General features: G+C 49.4%; 2 protein-coding genes across 8 annotated transcripts; one reads left to right on the top strand and one right to left on the bottom strand.

Moving 5' to 3' along the window:
- The first annotated feature begins 362 nt into the window (after positions 1 to 362).
- Positions 363 to 15,661, top strand: tp53bp1 (tumor protein p53 binding protein, 1). Of its 7 annotated transcripts, none has more exons than XM_076734514.1 (29): positions 363 to 486; positions 2,947 to 3,163; positions 3,604 to 3,691; positions 3,775 to 3,862; positions 3,941 to 4,008; positions 4,103 to 4,237; positions 4,842 to 4,893; positions 4,985 to 5,154; positions 5,363 to 5,489; positions 5,585 to 5,679; positions 5,759 to 5,943; positions 6,492 to 7,608; positions 8,108 to 8,224; positions 8,314 to 8,505; positions 8,623 to 8,689; positions 8,812 to 8,886; positions 9,614 to 9,887; positions 10,543 to 10,611; positions 10,720 to 10,872; positions 10,978 to 11,192; positions 11,472 to 11,642; positions 12,447 to 12,841; positions 12,998 to 13,189; positions 13,275 to 13,448; positions 14,321 to 14,509; positions 14,595 to 14,689; positions 14,810 to 15,006; positions 15,132 to 15,268; positions 15,348 to 15,661. In XM_076734514.1, exons 2-29 carry the CDS (start codon positions 2,984 to 2,986, stop codon positions 15,530 to 15,532), a joined length of 5,202 nt encoding a protein of 1,733 aa, XP_076590629.1. In that variant the 5' UTR covers positions 363 to 486; positions 2,947 to 2,983; the 3' UTR covers positions 15,533 to 15,661. The 7 variants fall into 7 exon arrangements, with proteins under 7 accessions (XP_076590629.1, XP_076590620.1, XP_076590610.1 ...); XM_076734505.1 differs by having other exon boundaries at positions 4,839 to 4,893; positions 8,815 to 8,886; XM_076734495.1 differs by having other exon boundaries at positions 4,839 to 4,893.
- On the bottom strand, positions 15,648 to 22,987 carry tubgcp4 (tubulin gamma complex component 4). The gene is made up of 18 exons (XM_076734555.1): positions 22,708 to 22,987; positions 21,818 to 21,946; positions 21,411 to 21,533; positions 21,277 to 21,330; positions 21,092 to 21,148; positions 20,422 to 20,501; positions 19,731 to 19,932; positions 19,471 to 19,636; positions 19,267 to 19,391; positions 19,107 to 19,157; positions 18,930 to 19,035; positions 18,623 to 18,730; positions 17,673 to 17,817; positions 17,393 to 17,570; positions 17,107 to 17,241; positions 16,922 to 17,032; positions 16,701 to 16,840; positions 15,648 to 16,526 (listed from the first exon to the last, which is right to left on the bottom strand). The coding sequence occupies exons 1-18, from the start codon at positions 22,783 to 22,785 to the stop codon at positions 16,520 to 16,522; spliced, it is 1,995 nt and encodes a 664-aa protein (XP_076590670.1). The 5' UTR covers positions 22,786 to 22,987; the 3' UTR covers positions 15,648 to 16,519.

The following is a 22,987-nucleotide window of genomic DNA, read 5'->3' as shown; positions in this document are numbered from 1 at the left end:
ACACTGCATCTGCCAAAACTCCCACTTTGATTTAACCGCAGAAATAACACAGACGAGCTGCTGACACTGATTTAACGAAACTGAGAGATCCGTGCAAATGTGCCACAAATGAACACAGCAAACATTTCTGAACACTGAGAGCACATTAAAGTCATTTTATCGGCTCTCTTTTCAAAAGTTATTTTGAAGTAAGCTTCCTTATGAAACGATACGCTTCATTTTTACGTTTCTGAACGAATGTGAGGCTGATCATCATCTTCATCATCTGTGTGCAGCTGCTGTGTGTGACTCCAGAGGAAATGAGCATGGTATCTACATTTAAAAATGCCTTTGCATCTTTACGTGCCATGCGTGTGTATTCCACACCCTGACTCTCAGCAAAACAGAGGCAAGGAAGGACTGAGCGATGTTGGACGCGTTATTATTGCAACCGACGGGACGGTGAAACAAATTGGAGACCCAAGAGCTGACATATTGATTTCTAAGGTAAAGCTCTTTATGTTTCTCTTTGGCATTGAGGTGAAAAAGCGCTAAATGGAGATGAGACGAGGACGCGCGGCAGCATATGCTTCCAGTGTGTTTCAGTGTCTGTCAGCTCCGGCAGAGGTGGCTAAGATTAGACATTTTGGGTAGTGGCTGCGCATTTCTTAATGTGGATGTCAGCCCGACCTGCAGAAATGACGACGTAACGCTGAACTTTGCGGTGCCACCCGGCAAGGCTGTCTGCAGGCGGCTGATGCCCGCCTGCATCCAGCTGGAGCTGGAAATGATTTATCCTCATCTTTTGTTGTCATGAGCAGACGCGCTGTGAGCTGCATATCTGCTCATTTAGCAGCATGAGGTATTCATTATTGCATTGTTCCCAGCCAGGAGGACGTCTCCACCTCTGTGTTCTCATATTGAAATGCTAGTAACATCCCTGCTGCTGCTGCTGCTGCTGCCGCTGCTTTCCTAAAGCAGAGCTGTGACCAGGCCTGGCTGCCGTCTGCCAGGATACACCTTCAGCTGACTCTGAGCAGAACAGATAAAGACCCAGAGGCTTGAAACACAAAATGAGGCTGCACACAGATGAGCCTCTGTGAGCTGAAATCAGTCAGATTCTGCACAAAGCTGCAGAAAATTGTCTTCTTGTCTTTATATCCCCTGAAAATCACTCTGATGTTGCTAAAAGAAGTTAGTGTGTCTGTGGTGAATTCAGATGACCCCGTCCTGCTTCATGTTGTTTAACCTCACCTCACAGGATGGCATTTTACAGCTAAAGCATCCTTCAAAAGCCCTTCGAACACGCACTCTTAGGTAACTGTTGGTCTTTACTGGTAAGTTAGAGCATTTTGCTTGTGACGACTCCTCATCAGGGTCTTCTTCACTCCTGAGGAAGATGTGAACTGAGGTGAGGAGACACTCCAACATGTGATTTTCGTTTCCAACAAAGTCTCAGCGTGACTTAGTCCGGCCGGGTTTGGGTTTGTTGCAGCTCTCAATCAATCCAGTGATTGCTGCTTTATGCCAATTTCACTGTGATCTGCATTTGCATAGACTGCGGTGTTACAGGAAATGTGGTGTCTCCATGGAAACTGAGGCTGTCAAATGATGATGACAAAGTGATGTTAATATTTGAAAGGCCGCCTGTTAATCTGCTGCATTGTGAGCATCCCACCATTAAAAGCTCCTGACAAAATGTCTCCGATCTAACCTGCGCTTGTTGACTATTTTAATCTCAGTCACACTCACGCACAGATAGAGATTTCTGTGTTTTATGGACAAACATGTCCCACTTTCCAGAGGATAAGAAGAGAGTTTTCTACAGAAAACTGTGAAGGATGAACAGAGTAGATATACCTGCTCTTTAAAACTTGCCTTAGTGACGATTGAAATGTGGACTTAGGTAGCAGGAGCAGAGGAGATAACAGCAGGGAGGAAGAATATGTGGAAAAAACATGCAGACAAACTCAGTGAGTCTTAGCTGAGGTAAATGATTGTGAAGGTTAGCCTATATCTCATTTTGCTGGAGTCCCTGAAAGTCCTTCAAGGGCCTCTGAATGTCTCAGATCCCACTATGGGATACAATGGCCTAGATTTCTCTCTTTCACATGATTTAACATTACAGAGTGTAAAACTCTGTAGTATAGCACAGCAAACCGGGAAGCATCTTTATCATTTAAGATAGAAGAAACTGTACAATAGTCAAGATGGTGTTAACACTGTGGATGCAAAAGGACAAAACATAATAGAATAGAAATAAGAATCAATTTTATTTATTTCAAGTTACAATAATTGTGTTGTTGATAGTATCTGGAAGCTTTAATGGTATACACAGTGTGTGTGTATATATAAGTGGCTGTATACTGACATTTCATTGAATTAAAAAGCAAAAATATTATGAAATACAAGGATTCGTAAGTTTTTAAAGAAATGTGTCAGCAATCATTCAGCAGCAGGTCAGAAGGTGCATTCATCTTTCCGAATCATGTCAAATACAAGAACACGAAATAAAGCATTTAGAGCTAAAATGAAGCAATAATTACCAAGAAAAAGGTGCCAAAAAAACAAACAAAAACATCCTGCAACCGTAAAACTAATCGGGGCTCTCGAGTGACGTCATCGCGCCAACTGACCAATGAAATCACTTCCGGTGAGTTTTGCCGCGAGGAGCGGAGCTGAACCGGAGGGGGGTGTGAGTGTTTGGCAAAGAAAGGAGCTGATAGCGAAATAAAATAAAATGAAAAAAGCAGCTATGAATTGAGAGTTTGGTAACTTTCGGCGGAGACACTCGGCTCCATGTCTGCGGGGGTTCCGCCTCTGAGCTGCAGCCTCGAGCTTTGTTATTGGGCGGAGCAGCAACGTTAGCTGTTAGCCTTTAACTTTAGCTAACAGCTAACATCAGGTAACAATACACGGGCTTAGCTTCACGTGCCCCTCTTCGTTGTGTTATTGCTGCTCGGCTAGCTGACAGCAGCCCGCCTCCTGCCCCCGGACTGAACTCATGGATCCCGGCGGAAGTGAACTGGACTCCAGCCTGCCTCAACCTGAGAACCCGTGTCTGATCGTGGAGGATTCGCAGCCGGACAGCGTCGCTCTGGAGGACGATCCGGAGAGCAGCTACCGAGCTCTGCTGGCCCGCCGCCTCTCCAGCCTGCAGCCCACCGCCCGCAGTCCGGTTCTGGTGAGCTGAAAACTGGACTTAGATCTGATCTTACAGCAGTGGGTGAGGAAGTATCCAGGTGTTTTGTTGACGCAGAAGTATCAATACCAAAGAGTAAAAATACACCAGTACAAGTAAAACTCCTCCAGCCTCATTTGACGTAAGTAAAAGTACTTATCAGCAAAAAAGTACTGAAAGTCAAAGTACTCAAATACCTGTAGTGGAGAAAAACGTGCAGTATTTTCTTCTGAAACAGAAATAACTGTAATTATAACTGCACTTAAGTACAGTACTCGAGCATAAGTATTTAGTTAGGCCTGTGTAGTACACATGTGTACGGCGTTACTCACCGAATCTGAACTTTGAGTCACCAATACTCTTGCTACTTTTTAAAAGCTTGAATTAATTTGACGTGTCAATTTGTTTCTTTGTGAAACTATTGAATATTTGTCCTTTTCCAGGAACTGATATCGTCCCCTCTTGGAAGCAGACACTCTCAGACTGACAGCCAATCAGAGAGCTCCCAGAGCAACAACCAGGCTGAACCCGGTCAGTGCTTTTCTAACAGCGTGGTACGATGTGTACAAATACATCACGTATCCAGCAAAACCAGTCATGTTTTCTTTATTCAGGCGTTCTCACGGCGGCCAATCCCAGTTCGGCTTTCCAGGAGGAGAGTCAAGTTCTCAACATTTGCCCTCCTCCGAACAACAAGAAGAAGTATGTGTGGACCGGACGTTCGGCTGATTGGTGCTCAGGGTGATTTCCTGCTCTGACTCTTGTTTTCTGTTGGGTCAGGTGTGCCTCGGAGGACGCTGACATGGAGTCCGGAGCTGACTCTACCACACACTGCGTTCAGTCTGAGGGTAGGAGCCCTTCTCCTGTGTTAAGGAAGAGCAGCACTTTTTAAGAATGACATATTACCTCGTGTTTGTAAGTGTAATGGCGTCTGTGTTTCAGAGGGAATGTCTCAGTTTGGCTTCCTCGAGCTTTCTCAGAGTCAGGATCTGTGCGGTGAAGCGGCGAACAGTCGGGAGGAAGAAGACGACGAAGACATCGTACCTCAGCCAAACAGCGAGCGACGCCCCAAATTAGGTTTTAAGACGTTTATTTATAGATGCTCTTTGTATTTCATTGTCATTCAGGCCTTTAATGGGCCTCCTTTGAATTGATACAGAGAACATGACTCCGTATTTAAAAGGCTGCAGTCAGGCCTGGTACCTGGGTCACTGAAGAAATTCAATTTGAATCGACTGATGGGCGACAAATAAAAGGAAAATCCTGAACGAATGAGAAACAACAAATGAAGATGCTTCCATACGCTCACTGGTTTAACGAGTATGAAGACGATGTGAGTCAGATGTTGTGGCTGTCAAAGTCACCTTCATGTTGCTCTGTCATTTGTCACTCGTCTGTGGCTCCAGAGCGTCTTGGTTGCGTTTACAGCTGAAGATGCATGGATGAACTATGCTGAGCGTTAAAGGCGTTTCATGGCTCACCTCGTGCTGCTGCTGCTGCTGAAATGCACACATGCACAGTGTGTGTGAGTCAGAGCAGAAATAGTCTCCTAATCCCGCTGGATGTGGCTCGACAGCTGACTGTAACAGTTAATTATTTATTATCTGATCAGAGCATTCGTGCTGACATCAAATGGTTTAAAGAGTCAGTCTAACTTATATCTTCTTCTCATCTCCAGCAGAGCAGAAGATCAGCCCCAGGACTTCAGAGAGTCAGGACAACAAAGCAGTGAGGTAGAGCTCCACGTGGTGGTTAAACTCTGCGCTCATTAGAGTTCACATACGGCTCTGCTTTCACCGCTGTTTCCCCTTCCTCCTCCTCCAGATCTGAGGTGAGCTCCAGCAGCTCGCTGGAGTCTCCGGGTCAGTCGGGCAGGCAGCTCAGCGTCCAGGCTCTGCTGCACTCGCAGGGCCCGCAGGCCTCTGGTGAGCGGGACCAGCAGGACTGTGAGATCCTGTCCTCGCAGGAGGATCTGTTTGAAACCGACAAGACAGGTAAATGCACGCATATGTGGCCCACGTGGCCACTTAAAGAGAGGCCCCACGCTAAGTTATTTTACTGTGCTGTAATCACATGGATCCTGACCATGGTGGAGCATGGTGACACACAGCACCAGTGGCTCCAGAAAAGCACATTCAGAACAGGAAAGTCAGACTGTTGTCTTCTTCTCTGTCTCGTATGTTTCCTGTGGACTCGCCTCAGCTGCTGCAGTAGACAGCACAGTGTCTGAGCCGGAGCAGCAGGGTGACCCCTCCCCGACACCGGCCCGCACCCTGCGACTGCTGCACCTGTCTGGACAGGGAACGCTGGTGCAGGAGAGTCTGTCACAGTAAGTGACAGGACAGGTAACAGATAGAGTCCACACACCGTCCAGAAAGCCTCCGAAGGGACCTCATATTCTGCTCTCTTTGCCTCTTTTTGCAGGAGCTCTGTTGACTACGTTGCCCCCACCCCAGAGAACTTCACCCACACCCCTTTAATTGTCCCCAGCTCACCCACCGGACCAGAGAACGAGCACGGTAAGACGTGGCCGACCTTAATGACTGGGTTTAGATTGAGAGGCTGGTAAATAGAGCTAAAATTCATTTGCTTGCTCAGGTGCTGACGAGCCGATGGATACTTCGCTGCCCCCGGAGGACCGAGCGGGGGAAAAGGAGGAGCCAATGGACACGGAGGCCTCCTCGAAGCCACACCCATCCGCCTCTACTCCCATATCCCAGAATTCCCCTGGTTTCGTGTTAGAGCGAACTCTCTCCTTACCGTCCCAGCCAGACTTCTCTCATGTATGCACTTTGATTTTTCCCATTTTTAATCAATCAGCCTGATGATTTTCTGAGTAGTTTTGTCCGACCAACACTCAGAAACCCAAAGACGTCCAGTTAACGGTGATGTGAAACACAGGAAATCAGGGAAAGCTCCTCCTGAGCTGCACAAAGAGAAGATTTGACTCAATCAATAATGAATTGGTTTTGTTTCTGTTCAGCTAATTGCCTCATCGACTTATTCTTTCAGCACTGATCTGTTCATTTTTGTCCTGCTTCATTGTTTTTGGTTGAGATGCAACAGATAATTGTCAGCAATTTCAATGGTTGGTAATAATTTAAGTCATTTATGAAACAAAAGTTCTGGACACTCGCTGGTTAGAGCTTCTCAAAATAGGAGAATGTTCTGCTCGTCTGTATGTGGATTTTGGAGTGTTGGTCGTGTTCTTTGACAAGCGATGAATCAGTTAATTGTAAATAATAATAAACAGGTTAATCTGAAATCAAAATAATCTCAGTTGCAGTCCTGGTTCACTGTCTTCTCTGTGTGTCTTCCTCTGTTTCCTCAGGACGTGTTTGTCCCCACGCAGAGCCAGGAGGCCCCTCAGCAGTCAGACAAGAAGACGGCGTCGCCGCCTCCTGATGCACCGTCTCAGCATCCGGAGTCGGCTTCTTTCGCTTTGCCTTTGCAGCTCTCTGAGAACACCGAGAGCTGTCCCCCTCCTCAGCAGCAACACGCTGAGGAGGACAGCCAGGCCACGCAGATAGAGGAGCTGGAGGAGCCGCCCGGCGTCGACACCAGCGACGCCGTCATTTCACGCTGCGATCGGAGGGCCGAGAGCAACGGCATCCCGGCGGAGTCGCAAACTGCCACCAGCTCCAAAGCCTCCACCTCTGCTGAGTCACCAAAGCATCACAGCGAACGTGCCAAGAACGAGCAGTCCGAGTCCAATCTGTCTCAGAAGTGTGCCGCGCACCAAAAGACGTCTTTGAATGTACCAAATGTGAATGTAAAAGACAGAAGTGACGGCAAAGAGGCGAGCGCTGCCGACCAGGTGACCTGCTCTCAGGCCAAGTTTGACTCGGCCGATCTGACGGTTAACAGCTGCGTGCAGGAGACGCCTTCGGACGCTACGCCCTGCAGTTTGTCATCGCAGTCCATTGTTCGTCAGACGTCCGCTGTGGACCTGAGAGGAGGAGGGACTGCCAAGAGTCAGTCTGTCCAATCTCTGTCACAGACGTGTGGAAACATCAGTAACAGTCAAGCAGTCAAAGACGTGATGGATGAGTGTGAGCAGGGTGAAGCAGCAGAGGAGGAGGTGCTGATGGAGGAGGGGGAGGAGAGCACGGTGGGAGGTGGGGCTTCAGGATTGGCTCTGGCTCTGTCTCAGAGCCAGCTGATGTCTCCTGAGCCCATGGAGGAGGACAGCGAAGACAGAGGAGAGGACAGCGTCATCGTCGTGACGGACAGCGAGAGGGACTCCCAGATTCCTCAGAAAGACGTGACGCTGCAGTCAAAGACCAGCAGCTCCCAGCCAATCAGAGGGACAGTCTCCACCAACGGCCACGAGTCCCAGGCTGAGGCGAAGACGGTGCACGCCGCTTCTGATAGGCTCTCCCAGACTGAGAGGGCGGGGCCTGGAGCAGAGGGCCACAAAGACAAGAGCTTGAGTGACAGCTCAGGAGGTAAGCAGTCAATGTGCAACATCAGCTCGTTAGAAGCAGGGGTTCAACCTGAGGGCCGGGCCCCTGCAGGGAGTCGTGAGGCGAATCGAGTGGGTCCACAGATTCTGATCATCAGGTTTTTCTGTCTTTTCCATAATTTTTGCCTCTTCGTTGTGAAATACTCAGCTGCATCCTTTCAGGCCTTGAAACCTGATTGGACACTTGGACAAAGCTGCGTCCCGTCACGTGTCTGTGTGTGTTTGTGTTTTGTGGATTTCTTGGATTTCGAGCTTTTTGTTTTTGATATAAAAAGTCCGACTCTGCCTTGAATGCTGTGGATTACAGGGATTCAGGCTTGTTGACATCTTGCTCTGTGATGTTTGGTCTGCAGCCTCTTTAGAGGTGGAGGGTTTAGGTGAGGTGGTGTTCAGGTGTCAGACACACGAGGATTTTCAGCTTTGACAGGAAACGTTCCCTGAAAAAGATCTTTTCTGATTCCATTTCTGCTTTTCTACGACAGAGATTTCCTTCCACTTCACGCTTCCTAAAGAAGGGGAACTGATTGGTCCTGTTGTGGGTGCCACGCCCCCTCTAATCAACCAGCTGAAGCAGACTTTGAGACACAGCACTCCCATTGGTGGGTTCACGTTCACCTGTCTGCTGGACGTCAAATAGCACAACAGGATCTGATGCTGAGCTTCGTCGGTGGTTTTCTTTTTCCTCCAGAGATCACTTCCTTTTCTGAGAAGTCAGACGTGGTGGGCGATGTCTCTGCGGACGTGGCCATGGCAGCCAGCGACATCGTGTCGGGCGATAGCGGCGAGGACACGGCGGAGAAAGCAGGCGGGAAGCTGAGTTTGAGGATGAAGCTGGTGACGCCTGTGGAGGAGGGCAGCTCGGAGCGCTTCAGCCTGCAGAGTGAGCGCCGTGCCTCCCTCACGCTTTCATGTGCATCCTCTTAGGAGTTACAGGATGGTATTCATGGCGGCGCTGCGTGCTCTCATTACCTGCTCACTAATGCATTTCTTTCTCCAGAGCCAGCGCTATCAGAAGAGGACGGAGCCGGGGTCAAGGTTAACCCCATTGCCAAGGCTGTAAACAGGTAACCTATTCGGATATTTACAAAGGTGTTCAGCTGTCACGTGATCTGGGTCAGCGGTCAGAGGTGTGGACGATAAGTTAAGGTCCGGCTGATGAGAAGTGCACCCATGTTTTATGTCCCAGCAGCCCGTCGGTGTTCAGTCGGGTCAGGCAGGTGCACAGACAGCAGGACGCAGAGGAGGACACCACACCTGTCAGGTGAGCACACTCACTGTCACAGCGCAGGGTTTCATGCGTGTAACGCTAAATGTGTTTCACTGTTGTGACCGTAGATCTGCAGGAAGCTGCAGATGTCTCACACACACACACACACACACACACACACACACACACACACACACACACACACTGAACGCACAGGGGGAGAGGCCTGCTGGTGCTCCACTTCTTTGAGCTTTTCAGTTCAGATCTGTGACGTCCTGTGTAGGATCTCTAAAGTGCTGACTCTGCTGAACGGCTCGTACAGTTTTCATCCGAGCAGTTCGGAGTTCCAACTTTCATTTTGTGCGCGTTCAGTTGAGATCGGCACCATCTGACCTGCAGGAGCCTCACATGTCCGTTTGACCCAGGAAGTATGAATAGTGTTCCCCTGTTGTAATGTATTTTAGTAGACAGAAATAGGACTTTGGCTACTGATCTGTGTGTGTGTGTGTGTGTGAGTGTGTGAGAGACCTACTTTGTAAGCCTGGCGGTGGGACGATGGTTATTTTCTGCATGCTCACAGGGGACAGGAGGAGCGGTGAGGTGTGGTTTTGTCCTCCGCTCTGACAGTGAGGTCGTTTTACAAAATGTCTGCAGCTGAATTCTCTCTTTCGTCCGCTTCACTCTTGCAGCAAACAGTTTGGAGACCCTGCTGTTTGCATGAGTGATTGAATCTTGAAGGTGTGTCCTGACGTGTTATTTGTGCCCTTTAACATCTTTGCAGAGGGGAGCTGTTCGCCTCCCCACAGAGGAGCTCCCAGGCGTCCTCGCCGGGATGCAACAGCCTCCTCAACAGCCAGCCAGACACGTCACCACAGGAAGTGCTGGCAGCAGCGCAGGAGACCCCGAAGGATGCTCCCGGCCCCGCCGAGCGGGCTGAGGACAGGCGAGGACCGCCCGGAGCCCCAGAGCCGTCCAGCCCGGTCAGGACAGACGCCAGACAGAGGGTCTCCCAGCAGACCTTTGACGGCATCATCACCTCCAGCCCGTCCAACAAGGTTCGTCAGTTATTGTGAGGAGGATTCACAGCACCAGTGTTTGTTCACACCGAATGGTTACCAAGCGTGGGTATTATGGTATGTTACGTGTGGCTCAGTGACGTCTTCATACAGAATTTCACTGTTCAGACTCGCACACGTGCTGAGAACACAAAAATCTGAGTTTATTGAGAAAATGGGACCAGAGCCCCCGAATAAAGACAGACGTGATGAGTTGTATCGAAATTAAAATATGTCACTGACAGGACTTACAAAAAATATATAAAAATAACAAAACACAGGCAATGACACGAAACTTACAGTAAAATCTTAAATTTAACAGTTAACTTCAGATTTATTCTGCAGGGGAATTTAAAGTCAAGGCTGATAAACACCAAACATAAAGACTTTAATTCATTCGTTTTGAGATTGAGAACACAACCTGCTTCTCACATTATCCGATTTAAGTGAAAAGTCTGAACACGTTCAGTTGATCTTTGAGTTTTAATAAGTTTAAAGGCTTTAAAAATCCTTTGAAAACATCGGCTGCACTGTTCAGCGCTGAGGTTCTGCTCTTCTGAACGGTTGTTGTTGGGACTGGTGAGCGCCGGCTGGCTGTTAAGGTGTCCTCACACATGTCATGGTGGTGCTGATCGCTCTGTCCTGTGTGTCTCAGCTCCGTCAGCGGACAGTCTCCCAGCAGACCAGCTTCGATGCGCCTGGGCTGCGCTCCCCAGCCGGCAGGGTACGCAGATTCAGCTGCATGTGGAGAAGGAAAATTCTGCTGGTGTGTGTGCATGCGTGCGTGTGTGTGTGTATCGCCCAGCTGACGCTCCTGTGCTCTGTCTTAAAGGGGGAGCGAGAGTCTCCGTCCTACAGGAGAGCCACGGGCCCCTCCCACCGCAGACACGTGCGCACCATCCAGGAAGTGAGGACCACCATCACGCGGATCATCACAGACGTGTACTACGAGGACGGCAAAGAGGTGGAGCGCAAGGTCTCCGAGGTGCAGTCACAAATTCAGCTTTGTGAATATTATCAGCACCTCTGGCCTTTTTTAATGTGTTGAAACTTAAAAATGAGCCTCGCCGCTCTTTGTTGACGCCACCAGGAGAGCGAGGAGCCCGTGGTGGACTGCCAGGTGTTGGACAGCGACATCTCTCCGTGCCGCACGGGCAGCAGCTCCGTGACCTCTGGCGACCTGGCCGACATCAGCTCTCTGTCGTCCAAAGCGTCCAGCCTGCAGCACAGCTCCGGAGGAACCAGCAGCAGCCTCGGCAGGCCGGACTTCGTCATGCCGCCCAGCAGAGGCGCCAGATCCATCAGGTACTGCCTCCGCCTCCACGCCGCCAATCAAGCTGTCACTTTGTCCTCGCTCCTGTCAATATGGTGTCTCTGCTGTGTGTCTGGACTCGCTGCATGCTGTCACTCCTTCACCTTCTTTCTAACCCTCTAATGTCTCAGTGGCTCACTGATCCAGCAGACACGAGTCTGGGGCCGCTAGACGGCCCTCGTTCCGTGGGGTGCCGTCGATTTTGAAAGTGGCCCCAGATCAGTGCCTGTGCCACCTGACCGGCTGCGTTCGTCCCCTCTGTGTGTCTGCAGTCCCAGGAGGGGAGGCGGGCATCAACAGAGGGGTCACAGGGGTCACAGGGCGGGGTCAGTGGTCACAATGGACAGAGGCTACGGCACCCTGGGGCCCCGGGCCTTCGTCCCGCTGAGTCCCAGAGGAAGGGCTAGAAGGGGCCGGCCCCCGTCCCGCTCCTCCCTGTCCAGGTGAGTCCTCTCTGAGGCTCGCCGCACTTAAAGAAACCACGGCGGAGGCGACGATGACGAGAGGCAAACAGCATGAAGCAGCACCGCCTACACCACCTACACCGTCACCTAACGACGCCTCACCTTCCTCTTTCCACTAACCCTCCCGCTCAGCTGCAACTAATGATTTATGTCAGCAGAGATTCGTTTGTTTTGTCACTTGATTGATTAACACACTTTCTGTTTGTTTGTTGTGAACGTCAGAAAACAGTGAAAACGATCGATCATCATCAGCGACGTGTGCGATCCGTCGACCCGTCGATTAAACGTTGCTCCTCTCGTTTGTCCAAAAAGACGAAACTCATCGTTAGTGATTTATTAACGTGCACAGCTTCACACTCGTCAGCAGCATTTAAAGAGCAGTTTGATGACTGAAGATTTTCAGATGGAGGAGAGGAGCACGTGTGTGAGCTCGCTACGCTGGAGCGCTAACCTGTCGCTTGACATGAAAGATCAAACATGTTTCTGTTCGTTATTCAGCGCTTTTCACGTCAGATCAGAGGATTATTGTTTTTACGTGGCAGATGTTGACAGTTGAAGTTATTTAATTCCTCATTCTGATGACGCTGCTGAATCGAGGCTCCAGCTCAGGTGCTGCACACTGACCTGATTGGATGTTTCAATTCTGACACATTTCCTGAGATTGAAGCCGTTTAAATCTAAAAATACGTGAACAGACGTCGAGGAAAAGGTGAATTCTGATAGCAGGAAGCCTTTAAGTCAGCGTCTGATGTTGCCTGAACAGACTCTGTTTGTCCCTCTAAGGGGAGGTGGTGTCGGCTCACATCAGAGGTTGGGCGCTCACGGCCAGCCGCAGTCCTCCTCAGAGGACGAGCCCTACACCCGCATGCTCCCCCCGCGCCTCCCCATCAGCCCCACAGACGCGGAGCCCAGCCGCTCCGACTCCCTCAGGTCGTCGCCGGAGGAGGCGAGCTCGGCCGGGAGCAGCTTCGTCGGCCTGCGGGTGGTGGCCAAGTGGTCGTCCAACGGCTACTTCTACTCGGGCCGCATCATCAAAGACGCCGGCGAGGGGAGATTCCGCCTGCGGTTCGACGACGGCTACGAGTGCGAGGTGGCGGGGAAGGACATCCTGCTGTGTGATCCCATCCCGCTGGAGACGGAGGTCACCGCTCTGCTGGAGGACGAGTACTTCAGCATAGGTGAGGGGAGGAGGTGGAGGTTCATCCAACCTCTGAATGCACCCCGAATGTCTGGAAGAGAGACGACCCTGCATCCACTGTTCCTCCTCTGAATACTTGTACTGAGTCTCAGAGCAGACGTCCTGCTGATCGTCTGTCTCCTGTCTGTCTCTGCAGGTGTTGTCCGGGGCCATAAGACCGAGGGCCAGGACCTGTTCTACAGCGTGGAGAAGGACGGCCAGAGGCAGTGGTACAACAGGACCGCCGTCATCCTGTCTCTGGAGCAGGGAAACAAGCTGAGGGAGCAGCACAGCCTCGGCCCCTACGAGCCCTCCACCCCGCTGGCCAAGGCCTCCGACATCAGCCTGGGTGAGACGCCGCAGCTGGGCCTTTAAGACAACTCGTCTCCTGCGTTCAGTTAATAAAAACCTGGTGTTGACATTCTCGTCGTCAGATAACCTGGTGGAGGGGAAGAGGAGGCGCAGAGGAGCCCCCGGGGGCGAGAACACTCCCAACCGCAGCTCCTCCAGCAGCCCCCGGACCCCCGGCCCCTCCGGCAAGAGGAAGCTGATGGCCTCCGAGGACGACAGGACGCCGGCCAAGAAAGGCCGCAGGGGCGCCAGAGCCGGTACGGAGACCCGCTCGCCGAAAAACCGTGACGGCGGCTGCTTTTAAACACACCAAATTCAGTTTTTATCAGTTTGATGTTTTTTTTTTTTTGTTTTTTTTTTTGACTCTAAACTGAAGCTTCTGTGTCATTATTTAGTTTGTGTCGTTTTAGATTGTAAACATCATGAATTATTCTCCTGTCAGTGGATTTTAATGTAACGTCAGTGTGACTTTAATGGTTTTTAGAAGCTGTTGTTTTTTAACCTGTTGACATTTTAAATCCTTGTTTTCTGTCATAATTCAGAGGAATGAGTGAAGCGACTTGATGAATCTGTCAGGTGTTCTTATGGAGTCAGTAATGTGTGTTTTTTGTACTGAATGATATCTGAGACATTTCCACCTCCATCATGCGGTGTGTGTTCGCCCTCCGCTGCCGCCTGCCGTCTGCCGCTGAGGCTGATTTGGTAACTAACAACAAGCACCAGCATCCCGACGGTGTGGGTCCACAGGTGGAGGGAGGATGACGTGTGTGTGTGTGTGTGTGTGTGTGTCTCTAAAGTCACGGGTGGATTTGTGAAGTGTGTTCATGTGAAGCTCTAAAGGTCGGTTCAGCCAAGTTACAGAACAGAGCCTTCTCTGTCAGCGTACCTCGGGCGGGGTTGAAACTGTCCTCTCTGGATCGTCCTCAGGTCACGCAGCAGCTTTAAAGAGAACAATTTCACAAATCTCAAAACATCGACTGATAAAACACTGAAACGTGCAGAGACAGAATTGACGTGAGAGAGAAAATGTTGTGATTCGGGTGAACAGACCTTTCAGAGTCCCAGCTGTCGTTTATCTGATCTCTGCTCTCGCAGTCTTTTCTGCTTTAACGTGTTTTTCCGTCTCCAGCTCAGCGCGTCGGCGTCTGCAACACCTCCGGCAGCGGCACCGACCTCCCCCCTCGGCCTCGTGACGTGGCCGACACTCACGGCCCGCTGCCCCAGAACGCGTCCCTCTTCATGGGCTTCGCCTTCATGCTGACGGCCTCGTCCGAGAGCGACCGGCTGACCAACAAGCTCACCAGCGACGAAGAGGAGGGTGAGCCGGCCGAGGACAAGATGAGGACGACTGGCCGGCTTCCTTTAATGGCTGCACTCATTGTTTTCAATTGTTCTTTCTACAGACTACGTGGAGACGGGGCCGTATAACAAAGCCTACACAGAGTCGCAGCTGCAGGCAGGTGGAGGCTTCGTCCTGCCAGACTTCAACGAGGAACAGGTGAGCTCTGGAAACAGCACACCTCTGAAACCTGCACACATACTGGAGAACTTCAGGCTGCAGAACGGGAATAAAGCAGGTTTGTACTTCATGTTTTCTTCTGTTTGCTTTCCTCCTCAGTGTAAAGCTGCTTACCAGAGCCTGCTGATTGCAGACCAGCACTGTCGTACACGGAAGTACCTGCTGTGTTTAGCCAGCGGCGTGCCGTGTGTCTCGCACATCTGGGTGCGAGACTGCTGCAAAGACAACAAGCTGCTGAACTACAGGAACTACCTGCTGCCTGCCGGCGTGGGCCCAGATGACGCCATCGTCGAATGGTACGACGAAGCTTTGTTTGGGTTTGATGGATGGATCTGACAGAGTATCGAGGGTTGTTTGAGTCCTCACGTCCCAGAGCTAAGAAAGAGAAATCCACTGTCTGTACTGTTTCCTCTCCGATCAGGCATCCTCGCAGCAGCCCGTTCAAGGCTCTGCGGGTCCTGCTGGTGTTCGAGAAGCCGGTGGAGCTCTGGGCGCAGCTGATCACCATGGGCGGAGGCTCCTCTGTACGACAGTTCCAGATGGACAAAGACAGTTCAGGTACGGACGCCACCACGCGATGTCCAAATGACGTGCGCGGGGACACATACTGACAGTTTGCCCTTTCCTTCGTCCGCAGACGTTCCTGCCGGCAAGTTTGATGTTGTGGTGACAGACCATGCCTGTCCACCATTGGTAAAGACACATATGACATCACAGGAAGTCCCGCTGGTGTCTCCCGAGTGGCTCATCCAGAGCGTCGTCCTCGGGGAGTGCCTGGGTTTCCACAGCAAGCCTCAGTATCGCCACGACTACTCCTCATAATCCGAGCCTGCGTGCGCAAGACGCCGCGTTGAGTGTTCAGCTTCGGTTCTGTTGCATGCCTCTGCTGTATATAACTTTATCCTGTCTGTTTTTATGGGATAATAAACTGTGACCCTTGTTTCATTTTAACACATTTCAGTTTATTTTCTCTACAGCAGGTGGAACATACGAGGTTTTGATATTTACAGTTTATACAAGGACAGCGAGCTCGAGCCGAAGGGTCCAAAAGAAAGCACAAAAAGCATTTTCACTCTGAGCTGAATTTTTAAACCTACTTTTACATAATTTGGCGTCTAAATGACTAATTGGAACTGGTCCGGTAGATGACCTCAGCTGACAGCGGAGTAGAAGAGTTTTCGCAGGTAAGATCCTTTTCGTTTAACCAGGAGCAGCCGAGGGTTTGTTCAGATCCAGACGTGGTGTCTGAGGCGATCCACTGGACCAAATCCTAAACTTTTTGGACTCTTTAGTCATTTAGACTCCAAAATATGTACAAATATTTGAGTACTTTACAGGAGTAGTAGCATATTTTGGGAAATGTGCTTATTTGCTTTCTTGCAAAGAGTTAGGAGATGATCGTTAGCTCTTAGCTTAGCACAAAGGGCCTGGCTGTGGCTCGGATGCACTGACCTGACAGATGTGATGTTTATATTAAATGCTTTGCTGGAGTTTTGACCTCTGTAGCTTCATATTTCACAGGCAGATGTGAAAGTAGCGTCCGTCTACATGGAACTCTGCAAGAAAATGACTTGGCACAAAATGTTGAACCGTTCCCTTAATTAAATACATGAACAGTCCTTGAACCAGGCTTGAATTAGTCTGATCCCAAAAAACTGTCTGCATGGGAAGACGCCGCTGGAGGCGAGTGAGGAGAATGATGAGATGGAGTGAACGGACCCTTTAAAGATCAACAGGACAGAGGACCGATGGGCGTCTGTTCAGTGTGAGTTCAGCAGAGATGGATCCAGATCTTCATCCTCTGAGCTCTCAAACACTGAAATGAAAGACATTAAAATTTTTGGATTAACCCTTTGATTAGTAAATTCTAACCGAGTGTCAGGTGTCGTGGATTTTCTTCACCTGAACACTTTACCTAATGAAATGTGATGGTTAGAAGTTCATGAGATTCATTTTTAAGCTAAGAAGCTAATGGTTGGCGTTGGCCTACCTGCCCAGGGTCCCTCCAGCCTGCGTGTAGTATTTGTTGTAGTCCAATCGCAGTAACAGCTGAGCCAGATCAGAGTTAATCTGATGGTTCCTCACACTCGACAGGATTTTAAAGAGTACGGAGGACTGCCGCCTGAAGCCCTGAAATATGAACTTGGTGCTGTTACAAAACACATCTTTACATTTTCCAGCATCAGACACGCAGGAGGTCAGTGAACGCACCTTGACGAGGATGTCCAGCTGGGCGGTCCCCCGCTCGTCCAGCGACGCCACGCTGACCAGCGAGCAGAAGTTATGGCACAGCTCGAGGATCTCGTTCAGGCAGTGGAACACCTGAGGACGGAAGCGTTTACTGAGCAGACGCTCGGTGAGGAATCAGACGCCGTTATGAGCCGAGTTATTCATACCGGCTTGAGCAGGATGAAGGACTGAGCGAGCAGGTTGCTGAGGAAGTGGTCGTGGGCCAGTCGGATGCTCTCGAAGTCTCTGGTGGAGTTGATCTGCTGAAGCAGCTGAGAGAACTGAGACTCCAGCACGTCCACCTGGAGACAAACGACAGGAAAAGGCCTCAGCGATCGCTCAGCTGCCATCACACACTGCACCACAACCTTTGGAGCAAAGCCAAATCACAGCCAGACGCATAAAAAACTGAATACACACTCTTTTCCTGTGACTCTTCCATCGTGACGTTACCTGTAAGTAATACTGCAGGTTGTCGATCAGGAAGGCCATGTGGTTGCGGAGCCTCCACTTCACAGCGTCTGTCTGGCTGGACTTCAGGTGTTTCCTCTGCATCTGCAGAGCCCAGCAGTGCTGCAGCTGCGACTGCACCCGCCGCACACTCAGCAGGTACCTGAACACAACGTTGTACCTGAACAGAGCAGAGGAGGAAACAGGAGGAGAGGATGCTGACCGGCTGCACTGAACGCACCACTGAAGAAATGCTTCGATAAGGAGCTGAATGAGAACGCACTTCTCCAACACGGCAGGAGTGAAGAGGATGTGCAGTGGCCACTGAACCTTGTAGGTGAGACCCAGAGCTGCCCAGCCTGTGGGCGGGACCTCACGAGGGGAGGAGTCCTGTGGAGGAGTGGCTCCATCTCTGGGGCCCGTCGCCTCTGAGAAAACCGATAAGCATAGGCAGAAATACAGCCAGTGAAGCACACAACGCGGAGACAAGCAGGAGGAGCCGAGTTACCACTCAACCATCTGCTGGAGCTCAGTAAACAAACTCCAAACTGGCCTCTTCATGCACTGCAGCAGGGAGGTGGAACGTACCACTCTGACAGGGGTGCGGCTGGCTTGTTCCTTGGTCCAGGCTTCACCTGTACACCAAGTTTCATGAAAATCGGGCCTGTTGTTTCTCTGTAATTCTGCTGACAAACCAGGCTGAAAACACTGATAATACCTGAGATCAGGAGAACGAGACTCAGGATTCACTGCCTGAAGGTTTGGTTTGATCCTGTCATGACTGCTGACTCATCGTTAAATGCAAACTGACTCACTTTTTTAAAAACGAATCAATAATTTGGTCCATAAACGGCCCATCACATGTCTAAGGTGACATCTACACGCTGTGTGTTGTCTGAACAAAAGTCCAAAATAAAAAAAAAAAGAAAGATATGTGAATTTCCAAAGACACATCAGAGAAAAGCAGCAAGTCCTCAAGTTCAAGAAGCTGTAATGATGTTTCAGCACATTTGGTTTGGAGGCAGTTTAGTGAATGTTGATGCTGAGTCCATGTGCCTCAACCCGTGAGCTGCTCTATGAACTGTGTGACTGTGACGTCAGTTACATCATAAAACCACTGGATGGTGCTAAAGACCAAATGAAGGAGAGCATCTTCTCAATGGAAACAGGTTTGTATTTGTGTGCCCCCCCTCCCTCCTCATGGCCTCCTGGCCGGTGAACAGTCAGCTTTACCTTTGCTGTCTTTGCCCTGGTAGTCGACCGTGAGGTGCAGCAGCGGCAGCAGGTTGTCGTCGTCCAGCAGCACCTTATGAGCCGCCTGCTGAAAGGCCACGTTTACATCTGCGGAGCAGAAAACACACGGCAGTGAAATACGTGGAGGTCTTATCGCAGCTGTCACTGCACGCTGTCAGTGAGCCCTGAATGTAAAAACACTGTCTGACTCTCCGTAGTTCAGGTTCATTTCCTCATTTTCACCTGACAAAACCTGCAAGCAAGCATGAGCAAGCACGATTGGTTGAACTCGGATACTGAAGTTTACCGTGCTCAGTGACGGCTGTTGGAGGCGTCTTCAGCATGTGCTGTGCGAGGTCAATAAAAACCTGGTAGAGCTCGCCGCGACCCAGCAAGTAGAAGTCTTTAATAATCTGCAAGAGATGCAAGTCAGCACTTTTCATTAAGCACCGATTTGTGATCCAGAATCAGAGTGAATCCAAACCTTGAGCTGCCCGAGCAGATCTGACTCCTCCACCATCAACGTCCAGAGATGCTGCGGACAGAAAGACGGCGACCCTTTAATTTTGTCACACGGAGCGAACTGGTATCTCACACTGAACGTCGTTCAGCTGAGAGAGTGATGCAGCGGCACGTGAGCTCACCTCTGCCACTGTGCTCCTGATGCGATCAATCAAATTTTCAAAATCCACCAGGCTGAAAAGAGGCTGCTGCTTGAGTCTGTGCAGCTCTGCAGCAAACAGGTCCTCCTGGTGCTTCAGTATGGAGCCTGAAACCAACAAAGCGATGATGTGTGGGGTTCGCTTACTGACATGAAGACAAACGTACGCTGCTGCAAAATGCACTACCAGCTCTCGATGGGCTGTGGTTGTGGTTTTCAAACATCTGGACAGATTCTCCGACGAAGAGGATCTTCTCGGCCACTCTGATGGGAATGTAAGAGGGCAGCATCTCCGTTCGCAGGGAGAACTGCTGCAGAGACGGAGCCAACATGTTCTCCTCCTCGATCAGCCTCTGCGGCGAACACAGCAGCACATCATGAAGCCTCCTGAAAGCGCGCACTGACCTCTGCTCCGGTGTCGGATGTGCTTCTGACTGCAGCTCTCACCAGGTCCTGCAGTTCTCTGAGCTGTTTCCCGCTCAGACCTCCCAGCCCCAGGTCCTCCTCCTCCTCCTCCTGGTTGGCAGCAGCTCCTCCTGCGCTGGGCCCCTGCTTCACGAAAAACTCCTCGCTTTGGTCCAGCAGCAACCCGTGAAGCATCCAAGCCGCAAGCTGCTTGTACATGACACCGTGGCACACAGCCAGAATCCTGCAGGATGCATTAAAAATACACAACGCAAGTCTTAACGTGACAAATCAAATGTGCTAAAGACAGTACAGAGTTCATGACGTACAAAGGTTCAAAGTAAATTCACTAAAAGCTGGAATGGAATCAAACACTTAAACCCAGAAACTCGTCCCTCATTTGGAGTGGAATAATGTGTCACAGCTCCACTGTGTGTCAATCACTATCATCACGTCCGACACCAGAATGGAAATGATGTTTAAAAAAAAAAAAAAAAAAAAATCACACTTCAAAGGTCAAACAGTGCGTCATTTTAACACACATACACCATCCAGTGGTAAACAGGCATCAAGTGTCAGACTGAAGGATGATCAGACGTGTCTCATGGTAGCAAATCAAATGGAAAACATTCAAATTCTTACTGAACGTCTTTCATCCAAACATCTATTGAATCAGCGTTTCTTTGTGTTTCTAAATCAGTTACATATCACAGGAGAACATGGATGGACTTACTTCTCTAAGGCCATGCGAACAGGAGGAAGCCCCCCACAGCTGTGCTTGTAGACCGTCTCCAGGATCTGACAGCCGTGGATCTGCATCCGCACACAAGACAAAAGAACGGTCACTTCTGTTCTCCAGGCGTTCGTCTGGATCAGCAGATCACGTTTTCTACACGTTCTCTTCAAGGAGGGCGACAGTGCTGCTTCAGCTGTTCGGTCACGTATCGGTCAGGCCTTTTGTTTATTGTGTTTACATTAAATGAAAAAGAAACAACACGTGACTCAGTGTGTGTTTCTGTCAACTACCTTCATACAAACAGACTAAAGAGTCAGAATTAATCCAGCATCAGTGACTGACACATCACGGCACGCCAGCGCTGCTTTCCACCTGCGAACAAATGTGTGTTTTCTCTCAACTTTTAATAAATTCATTTGGTCTCTTGATCCACAGAGACAGTGTCTTGTTGTGTATTTAATAAGCTGCTGTGTACTTCATCGACAGACGCTGCAGCTCCAGGCGACCCCGACATCTTGTTCTTTATTTTCTGAGGCTCTCTGGTGAAGCCTGTAATGTTTTCCAGTTGTATAATTTAATCCTTTCCTAATCATTGGCGACATCGGCAGCACTGTGCTCCACCCTGAGCTCACACTTCCTGGTGACCTCCTTCATAAGCAGCTCTTACCTTCTGTGATTTGATAGTCTCCACCACCACCATCACAGACGGAAACAGCAGCTGGAACTTCACAAAGAACAAGAACAGTGTTAGACAGACAGATATTTAACTGCAGAAAGACTTTCCACTGTGAGTTTTTACTAAATGACAAAAATGTTAAAATGATCTCTTTAGAGGATTCATCAATGCTTTACCTCATCAAGCTTATAGTTCACGTGTGATATTGTCAGATGTGGATCTCCAAGGAACTGAAACATACACACAGCTTCGATGAGCATCCTGTCACATGCTTCGACTTTTGTTCTTGTTGGCGGAGTCATGATTTTACCTCTTGTTCAAGGTCCAACAGGGCCTGTCGGTACGGCTGCAGCATAGAGTCCAGGCCTGTGCAGAAAGCCCGCAAGTAAATTCCATGAAGTCCGGTCTGGCTGGGCTGGTTGGTGTGATGCTCCTGAAGAACAAACCGTTGATAGGAATGAATTCATGTAATTAACAGAGAAACTCGGTCTTAGATTGGGATGGGTTCGATTCTTCTTAACAGACTTAACGTATTAGTTCGTAAAACAACACTACAGATGGAGCCAAACATCAGCCACAAAAATACAGCTTTAGTTTTTTGTTAAGACTACACTGACTGAATGATGAGCCTTCCTAAAAAGGTCAATCTCTAAACTGTTATTTTAGAATTGAAATTTTTACCTAAAATGTTGTCAAGTCTAAAAGGATTGTACTCACTTGTTGATGCACATGACCCGTGTGCTGCTCTATGAACTCTGTGAAGCGAATGTAATCTGAGCCCAGTTTAGAGAGCCGGTTGAGGACACTGGTCTCACTGGGGTGAAGGAAGGGCAGGTCCTGGGACACCTGTGGGTGAAACAAAGTGCACCATGTTTGGGCTGTGGCTCGGGAGGTAGAGCGGCTGGCGGTTCAATCCCTGTCCTCGGCAGCCCACACGCCGAAGTATCCTTGGGCAAGATACTGAATCCAAAAACTGCCCAGATGCTGTGCCATCGGTGTGTGAATTCATATGTACGTCGCTTTGGATAAAAGTGTCTGTCAAATGACTAATTGTAACTGTGAAAAGAAACACTGTGAGCCTCTAATGTGGTGCACAAGCCACAACACCTTCTTTCCTCTGACTATAGACCAGTCTGGTTTAGAACGCCAGTGTCAGTGTTCCTGTCAATCAACATATCAACAGTCCCGTATGTAGTCCCGCATTACATATAAATAAAAAATGTTTGTTGTAAAACTTCTTGATCGCAATGCTTCACTTCAAATGTTCATTCCTTTTCATATGGCCCTGGATGTTCTGCACAGGAAAATGAGCAATACATTTATATTGAAAGACACTTTGTGAGGCAGAAAAGTGGAACAGAAAACATTTTTTTTTAGCTCGGGACTGTTTGTGTGATATATGAAGCTACAAACAGCAAACAGCAAATACTGTAAACCAACTTATGCTAACACAAACGGTATAACTAACGGTAGAGTGCCAGCAGAGATCATGTTAGAATTTCAATATGCCAGGCCTGTAAAAGATTAGCATAACAAAATGTCTTAGCTACCATGTTAACGTTATCATCATTATTTCGCCAGAGAGCTGCACCGTGTTTCAGTTTTACCTGCAAACCTGTTCGTTTGTTCCATGTAAAAATCGCCCCCGGGTATCCACTCAACGCCAACAACAGCTCATGAATCATGTCGATTCACACAAATTGATTAAAAATGTTACACTACTACACTACTCTATCCGCTTTATTAGTGCTGCTGTAAACTGGAATCTCCCCTTGCTTGACTAATACAGGAATACTGAATTGAATTGAATTAGAAACGCAGTTGTGAGCTTCCATTTATCTCCCAAAACAAACTGCCGCCCGAGCTGTCGCAGGTTGTTTACGTAAC

Source organism: Chaetodon auriga, chromosome 1 (genome assembly GCF_051107435.1).
Source record: "Chaetodon auriga isolate fChaAug3 chromosome 1, fChaAug3.hap1, whole genome shotgun sequence".
Lineage (NCBI taxonomy): Eukaryota > Metazoa > Chordata > Actinopteri > Chaetodontiformes > Chaetodontidae > Chaetodon > Chaetodon auriga.
Note: the sequence above shows the minus strand (reverse complement) of the source record. Positions and strands in the feature narration are given on the sequence as shown.